The 9,237-nt window shown below is 40.4% G+C and overlaps 1 protein-coding gene across 1 annotated transcript in view; it reads right to left on the bottom strand.

The window, feature by feature from the left end:
* Positions 1 to 727: 727 nt before the first annotated feature.
* The window catches only part of USP54 (ubiquitin specific peptidase 54), a 50,259-nt gene continuing 41,749 nt past the window's right edge, over positions 728 to 9,237 (bottom strand). Inside the window, exons 18-22 of the mRNA XM_010000771.1 lie at positions 7,172 to 8,628; positions 5,165 to 5,283; positions 3,920 to 4,060; positions 2,288 to 2,474; positions 728 to 1,377 (exon numbers count right to left, since the gene is read on the bottom strand). Of these exons, the coding sequence (XP_009999073.1) occupies positions 728 to 1,377; positions 2,288 to 2,474; positions 3,920 to 4,060; positions 5,165 to 5,283; positions 7,172 to 8,628 (2,554 nt within the window). The remainder of the gene's footprint in view (positions 1,378 to 2,287; positions 2,475 to 3,919; positions 4,061 to 5,164; positions 5,284 to 7,171; positions 8,629 to 9,237) is intronic.

Genomic DNA, 9,237 nt, shown 5'->3' with positions numbered 1-9,237 from the left:
TGTTTGACACTAAAATAGTTAAACTTATTCTGAGTTTACATTGGTGTAATTAAGCGTGCAGCATTAACAGTCTTTTCTGTGTGAAGCGTTGTTAGTTCGCCTTAAGGAAGTGGAGAAAATTCTGGTTTACAAATGAACAGTTGTCTCCCTGCCACTTCCTCAGCAGCAGCTAAAGCTGTGATCTCAGGCAAAGATCTCAGCACAATGAAAACTGGGGTTTGCGTTACTAACCGCCAAGCCTACCAAGTGCATATTTAGTGGAACCTGGAAGGTGGATCAGTTTTTTTCCCCTGGGAAGGAACAGGAGAGAGGAAGGAGAGGAAAAACAAAAGGATTGCTTTTTAATGTGAAGAATTAATCAAAGCTACATTTCATGAAAAACAGTCCTTAAAAACATCCTTGTGGCCATCTCCCTTCAAAACACGCACATACTTCTGAACTTACCCGTAAACCAATGCCCCTGGAGCATACCATTCCTATACCACTTTTTTGCTAGGAGAGGCCATGACTAGAATAGCCAAGATTACCCCTCCAGACTGCAGTTCAGTAGTGTCAGAAATGAAATACAGTGCAATTAGTTTCCACATACTGTATAGCTACATTTTAAAACAAGACTGGCACAGAGACTGCCTGAAAGAGTTTGCTGTCTCCATGTAATCCATGCTCTGGCAACAGCTACAGTCTGTTCACAGGGTGGTTTATGAGGGCACATGGAGTGGATGGGATCTCACCAGCCATTATTTCTCATGGTGCCAGCAGCTGCTGCTCGAGCCAGCATATTCCTGTGTGCCTCGGAAGCAGAAGTCCCATCCATCACATGAATTGGCAGCATTCGCCTTCTGCCAGGCTGAGGGGTGTAGCTGTTCTGTCGCCAGTCGTCTTCTGGGGGCATATCAACTCTCCTTGGACCCGGGGCCTTAATGCAAGAAGGGGGCACAGGACAACCTTGAGAGGCACCGGGATCCCAAGAAGGCTCATGTGTTATTCTTAAAGTGCTGTAGTCTGTGCTGGCTGGTAGCCTGCAACCAATGCCATAAGATTCATGTATTTGATGTTGCAAAGACTGCTGGAGGAAGCCTTCCTGCAAACTCCTGCCTGGCTGGCCAGCACGTTTTCCCCAGAGTGTTGTTCGTTTATCTGGTAACGTGGCTGTTTGCCTGGCAGGGTAGCTCGTGTTCAGCCAACGGCCAGAGACACTTGATGCTCCACCTCCTAACTGTGGATTATCAAGAGGCTTTTGCCCATGGAAGAGGGTGCCTTTGGGTGCACAAGGGAGACTCCCATAGCTCAGTGCCACACCTGGGTAGTCTTGACCTTGCAAAGCTTCACCCCTGTCAGGCACAACCAGAAGTTTCTGGATGGTGTTCTTCTGGTCTCCTGGGAATAAAAATAAATACATAAATAAATAAATAAATAAATAAATAAATAAATAAATAAATAAATAAATAAATAAATAAATAAATAAATAAATAAATAAATAAATAAATAAATAAATAAATAAATAAATAAATAAATAAATAAATAAATAAATAAATAAATAAATAAATAAATAAATAAATAAATAAATAAATAAATAAATAAATAAATAAATAAATAAAAGGGTTTCCTTAATTCTATTTTTTATTTAATCCTCTCAGAACTTTCAGCTGTGGCCAAAAGGTGACAGAAGAAAAACTAAATAACATCCGGTTACTGGTTGATGTTCAACTAAATTACAGCTAGCTGTACCTTTTCTAGCATTCACTTTCCTCACTGCATTTCTTCCTTATCCAACTATAGCTGCTTTCACAGACTTCAGATTTCTTTAATAGCCCTTTTGTTATCAAATAGGAGGAGCCTAACAAAGTAATTCAAGGCTGGTAGATCAAACCGGTTTTGATGGCTGTTATGAGGAAAACAACTCTCATGCAGGAATTGGTTATTTCTACTGGCACATTTACATGTCTGATTTACTGGAATGAGTAGCTTGTGGATAGTCCTCTCATCCATGACAACAATGTGGTGGGGCTCACTGCTACTTTTACAATACAGAAAATAACTCAAAAATATATTAATTTATATAAAGTCATCATAAGGTTTCCATAAAGATTATTCTCTTTTTCTTATGTCCACTTAGCACAGAATCACAGAACAACTCTAAAGGGCAGAGAATAAGGTGATTCATCCTTCCAGGTCTCTGGAGGAATGCAAACAGATGGTGAAACATCATTATGAAATACAAGATCTGAAGAGCTGCATTTCAGCAATATTTCTGACGACAAAGGAGGATGAAAAGTCCTGTGATTACCTGACAGGTTACGTGCCTTGCCCATCATGCTGGGCATCAGTACATCATGGGGTGGGTGCTGCACCTGGTTTGGATTGTGCTGGGGATCAAAGGAAAACACAGGAGGATCATGGGGGGAAGGAAGGGAAGTGGAGCTGGAAGAACGGTGGTTGGTGTCCACTGGCATTTTCCTCATACTTGGTGCTTCCTTTTATAAAATGAGAAGGCAGAAGAAAAGAACATAAAATGATGAGTAAACAAAGAGCAGGGTTGAATCAAGCAAAGATGGCGTTGACCGAGGAAAGGGATTAGTCACTGAAACAAAAGCATGCATCTATATGTGAAAAAGAAACACAAATAAAAACTGCATCAATGCAATAAGACTCTCACAGCACTGGTGGGTTACTTCGGAGGATCATTTGACTGGAAATATACCAAGGAGAAAAGCCAAAACAAACACAACCACGCATGGGAGGTTTGATTCACAAACTGAATCCACAGAGCAATGACAGGCCAGTCAGCATTGGAACTACCATGCTACACAAGCCATGAAATAAAAAGGGTATTCCTGATCCTTCCTATTTTCTAGCAGGCTTTACTGAAAGCTCTGGTTCCAGACTATAACCATATTTTTCCATTGCAGCTGGAGTACTTGCCAGTGCTGTACCTCTTCCCTCTATTAGGAAGTACCTACCCCAAAGCAGGGATGGCTGAATAGCACAATAACAAACCATCACAGACTTCAGCCCAGTGAATAACTTGAAGAGTGGTGACAGCCATACTATCAGCTGCTTCTGCTGTGAGGATATAAGCCTTCAGCAGAGAGAAGGGTCTTGGATAGCCAGAGGTTTTTAATTGCTTCTGCCAGCACTTCAAAGTATGCATTAAAGCCCTCAACTAAAGCAGGCTGAGAAGCAAACATTCAGAAGTTGATGTATTCTTAGTTTATTGTCCACAGCAGAAAAACAGAATCAGATCAATCAGTCTAAACAACTCATTTTGCAACTGAGACTCTTCTACTCTTATTAAGCAGTTGGTTTCAAATCAAAACTTAATCACAGTTTACAATAACTTCAATTAAAGCTGAACTTTCATGTAAGTTTCCTGACTGGGAGTTTTAACATGCACCTAAATCTACTTAAGAGATATAACATGGGAAAAATCAATCTCCCTCTTTTTAGTTGCTTTCTGTATGTAACTGGCTGCACATTATGCACCAAGTCTTTACTTGTCTCCTCTTTATGCTTACTTTTACTCTCTAAAAATGCTACTTGCTGAATATACCCACAAAAAAGCAGTAACTTCACATGATTAGTGGGATCTTTTTAAAATTCCAGGTGTATGAGAAGCTTTCTTGAAAATAATCTAAGTCAACTGAAAAAAATGTTTATACTGGATGTCTTCGAATACTGACAACATTAGCTCACGTGCTTACCAGCTCCAGCAGGTACTACTCTGCAATGATTCCTGAAGGTGGTTTTATTACTTAAATTAAAGCTCATTCTTCTTCCAAAAAGAAAACAAAAATTCAAAATGACAAGCTTTCATCATGGCTTATTATTCTTGTTTGTTAACTACTAAATGCAGACAGAGAAAACAGCATCCTTACACAAAATGATGGCTCTTTGGAAAGCTGCACATCATTCTACTTACAAAACTGTGAGAAGAGACCAAGGTCTCTTCTCTATTTGAGATGACTGTCCCACTGAGACTGCGAGCAATACGACGGAAATTCTCTGCACTGTATATTTCCTCCTCTTCTGGTTCCCTGCTATGTTCTCTGGTATATGTGACCTGCAGATAGTATCACACATTTCAGAAAAGGCTCTCCATAGTATCAATTTAGTTTAATAGCTATCAGGAAGAGATCAATATAAACCTAACACACTATCCTTCAATGAAACTCCCATGACCTTTTCCTTTTTGCAATCCTTCATTCAGATATTACTTTGAGAACTTAAAAGGGTCTGTTTGGATCTGGTGATTGAAAATACTATTCCTTATAGGCTTGATTTCTTTAGTAAATATATACTGATTTATTTGTCTAAGGGAGATTAATTCTTTTACAAATATCTAGACCCAGGACAAAGTCCTTGCTGGGACAAATCTACCTAGAGGACCGACTGCTGCTACAGGCATCACTGCCCTGTAGAAATAAACATGGCTGCAGCTCAGAACCATCCTATGATAAAGTACTACAATCTTCTCATAACCAAAAAACCCCTAGGATTATTTAAGGAGTGCTGGAAGCTTGTTAATCTTCTGCTAGTAAGCAAAATGTTTATTCCTTCTTTCTTCTCCTCTCTTCTAAATAAACAGGAATATTTAAGCTCCCTTTAATGAGTATGGAATTACTATAGGAAATGTTTCCCCTCAAAAATATCTGTATATTTTCATGTACAGGCACTGATATGTAACTGCCAGTTATTTAAACAGTTTTTCCCCAGCAAAAAAGAAAAAGCATCTTCTCCCACTCTGAGGTGACCAACTGTAGCAGATACTGAATTATCCTCTCCTCTAAAATATATAGTGGCATAAAGGAAAAAGTCTGTGCCTCTGCAAGTGATTAACATCAAGAAGCAGTTACCATAAGTTATGATTTAAGGCAGTTCATGTCAATATATTCAAAGAGACTAGATCTTAAAAGTTTTCAGGGATATGTTCCTCAAAGTCAGAATTGAGATAATTTGATTGAATACAAACTGCATGTAGTATGAGTTACAAATTTTTTAGTTAATTAATCCTGAGCTAGACTGCACTTAAAATTCTCTGTAACTTAAGTATTCACGACCTCAGTAACTTTTCCATAACATATTCCACTTCTCCCATTGTAAATTATTTTATTTGCACAGGTCAGGCCCTTCCCCCTTTAGCACATCCTAAGTAACAAGATGTCACCTTGGAGACAGAAGAGACAGTGGATCCACACAGACTGCGCTCGATCTCTGCTGTTGGGGTTTTCGAGAGGCCCATGCCAGCTGTAGCATGTGGCTTCCTCACATCCGGAATCACAGAGACTGGGAAGGAAAATGCCACAGTTAAATTCAAAGCTTGACTGCATGTTATGGCACATTTCTGACTATCTTAGGTCTGACACCAGCGAGGACAGACAGACAGCCTATATACACAGAACAAGAATTCATCAGAGATCCTTTGAACATGAATAGATAAGCTAGCGCCCAACCTTTGATGGGGAGACAGTCTGTCAGGACATTCACAAGCCTGCTTCACTTGCCCTTTTCCAGGCTTCTGGGGAGCAGTTAATTGAATTATTTAAGACTCAGCTGCACATCAACACTCATTTGCTACAGATATGATAGGGGGGCTAAAGGGACAGAAAAATCAGCTATCAAAAGCAAGGTACCTAAAGTTACATGAGATAAACCAAATTCATCAGCTTTAAGTGAATGAATAGGTGCTAGAAGTGAGAAAGAGATGTCCTAGACCTACTCAGGTGATTTCATCCAGTTCATCACAGTAGATGCACTGGTTCCAACTATTTGTTTTTATACAGAATTTGTAGAACTTCAGAAGAAACATCTGAAAGTCACAGCAAACCATAAGTAAAGATGTGAGCGACCTGATCTGGTGGGAAGTGTCCCTACCCATGCAGGGGGGTTGGAACTAGATGATCTTTAAGGTCCCTTCCAACTCAAACCATTCTATCACTTTAGAAGAATATCCATGTCTCATATAAAATAGGCAATAAAAGTGTTAGCATAAGAAACAGGACATTTTATGGCTGAACTCTGAAGTTCTGGCTAATACTATATATTTATCCTGTTAGATTTCCAGAAAGAGCTTCCAAAATCAGTAAGCTAAGCAGAAGCACGTAAGATCTTCTGATTAAATAAGCCCATGCAAGAGAGCGTCTGCAAGGTTGAGAGATCAGATCTTGCCTAATTCTGAAAGAAAACAAAGGACAACACATGGAAAATAGCCACCTTCAGATGTGTCACCTGGTCTGCCAGTGGACTGCAAGACAAGAGAGTTTCATAGAAAACCTGTTCAAAGCCAGGCTTGATTTGTCAGGAATGATGAAGGCTCCACCTCCATGGGTGCAGGGCATTGGAAAACCTGTCTCGTGTATCTATTGCAATATCTATTCATCTATCTCACTTTGGTTCTCATCAAGTTTTAGGCTGTGCTGTATTTAACCAGAAAATTGGTAGCTCTAATGCTCTGGTATGGATAATAAATACATTTGCTTTACTTGTACTAAGTAAGAATCAAGGTTGACCTATCTCAGGCAGGAGATGAGATCAGCTTAAGTGGAACCAGACTGCTATCATCAGACTCTAATGAGTGTCTCCAGCAACAGGATCTGTTGGCTCCAACTAACCCACAACGTCTCAAGGATCTTTACACAGATTGTGTACCCCTAGTGCTGTTTTAACAAGTAATTTTCCACAAGTTACAGCAAAAAGCAAGTTCAACTCTCATAGATGTGGAAACACTTTTAGAAGTTATCCCCCTCAACCAGGTACAGACCAAATTCTCAAAGACAACACAATCAGTTAAAATTCACAAATGTGGAGAACATTAACTTCAGGCACAGAAACAGTTTAATCAAATCCAGAGGTGATGCAGGACTTTAAAAGAGCAATTTCAGCAGCCTGACCCAAAAAGCTAGCTCCCTACTTAAAAACAGGATCAGTAATTCTATGTCACTCTTAACTCTCTTTCTGCCATGATCAACAGCTACTCTGCAGCCTGCCCAGGCAGTGCTATCACACTGCTTCTCTACATATATAGGTAGAAAGTTTTCAGAAACCATAACCTGAATCCTTCTGCATCTGTGCACAAATTCATTCTCATTTAACTAAATCAACTGAAAAACATACCTTCGCCTATATTGGAGCACATAGGCAGGTCAACCAAGAAAAATAGCTGCATCATTCTTACCTGATTGGTCAAATGGATACCTAGCACTGTCTTGTCTTCCCAAGAAAGGCCTAGTGGCCTGACATGCCTGCAGACTAGTCTGATAGAGGGATTCCAGTTCTGAGAGCTCCTGTTCTGTGTCTTGATTCCACTGTGGATGCAGATGTACTGGGATCCTGCTCAAGTCATCTCCAACTGCTCTCTGATCAGAAAGGGGTGGACTCCTCCCAGGCACAGGAAGCCATTCAGTATTCTTTTTAGCCTTCTGAGAACTGTAATACCTAGTAACATTATCCACCCAACAGTCCACAGGCATAGAGGCAACCATGCTACTAGTAGCTCCATCATCCACCTGTTTCATTCCGCCATCACGACAGTGCCTTTCCAGGAAGGGTGCAGGATCAGCTATATTCTGTCCACCTCTTCTACACAGCTCTTCACCGTGAGAACAAACACTCTTAGAAGTAACACGTTGAGCACTAAAACCCTCCAAAGAAACTACCCCATCCCTAATATCCACAGTTGAGTGCAATGTTTCAGAAGACTGGTTTTTGTTCTCTTGGTTTTGATGGATTACCTGTCTGTAACCAGAGGATGAAGAATTGATGAAAGATTTTTGTGTTAACTTTGGAGACTTCTCATCCTGACACACTGCAGCAATCCAGCCTTTTTCATGAGTACCTTTTCTCTGGGAGACTGCATGCATTTTCTGAAACTGCTCTGCCAAGGAGCGAACATGTCCCTTTGTACTAAAAGCCTCAGATTTGCAACCTTCTGCTGGGCCATATTCATCCTGTGAGGCTAGTAAAATCTCCTGGCTGTTTGCTCTGGAGTACTTATTTGTTTTCTGCAAAGGATCCAAGGAGCACTGCTGTGTAAGGGATGAAGTTGCAGGGGTCACTGCATGATAGGTCCCTAAACAATCAATGCTGGGCCGCACCGGAGAGCTTGCAAGTTTGGAACAAGGAGTGTGCTGGCTGTCCTTTTCAGGAGATGCTGGTTGTGGTGGATGTGGACAAGGAAACAGTGTAGGCAAAGACTCAGAGTTTACTGTGTTAGCCTTGGATTTATACTGAGGTGTGAGAATAGGAGTTACGTTATGAACCTCTTCTAACTTGCTGTTACTGCAACATTCCCTACAGTCTTTTGGCCCTGTGGCTGAAGTGTCAGCAAATTCCACACTATGGTGGGCATCACTGTCAGTTCTTGCAGACCTGTCTGCCAACCCTTGCCTATAGGAAAAAGAGGGAACTTGGTCATGGAAATCAGCAGAAGCAGACTGGCAGTTTGGAGAGATCCTGTTGGATGGATTGCTTTCAGAAGGGGGTAAGGAGGAAGACTCTGGATATAATGATGAGTGCAATTCATGGCAGGAAGCAGGTGGGTGGAAGAAAGAACTGGACCCAAATTCCACTTCTTTGTTGGGTTCCAGTGGTACCTCCTGGCTCAGCAGTACTTGGAGCGGGCCAGTCTGTTCACTAAAACACACAGAAGGGTAAATGATTAGCAGCAGTCATTGCTTCAGCTTATTCCTAGGATACAGAACTTGCACTAGGTGACATATATACACCTCAACACACTTTTCTTTGCTAACTGTATTCTGATGAAGTTTTTGCATTAATTCAGTAGATACATTCATGTTAGTCTTTTGCTTCTAACCCTGTTTTCATGCTACAACTGATCTACTGGATCCGTTTCATATTTTTAAGGGTATTTTGCTACTGTTAGGCTCTATATAAGGTATTCTTCTATAGCACCCTAAGCACATTAACCAGCAGACTGAGCATGTGGGTAAGGATAACTGTAAAAATAGTAAAACCAGCATTTTTATAAATTAAAACATCTGTTTTAACACTTTAGACATTACCATTTTAGATATTTTTTGAAAATACTTTGGACAGATTCATGATCTGAACTCGACCTGACAGTATTTCCATAAGGTCTCCTCTCTCCAGGCCACTTAATGAAGAATGACTTGACAGATGGAAGGAACAGGTTGAAATTTCTCATCTTTGTATTCTGATCTTTGAGATATCTATTCAACACATTAAATAAAGTTCAAGCTAAATATATAATTATTTTGCAAT

This window comes from Chaetura pelagica, unplaced genomic scaffold (assembly GCF_000747805.2).
Source record: "Chaetura pelagica isolate M959 unplaced genomic scaffold, ChaPel_1.0 scaffold166, whole genome shotgun sequence".
Taxonomy (NCBI): Eukaryota; Metazoa; Chordata; class Aves; order Apodiformes; family Apodidae; genus Chaetura; species Chaetura pelagica.
The sequence above is the reverse complement of the archived record's forward strand: the minus strand, read 5'-3'. Positions and strand labels throughout refer to the sequence as shown.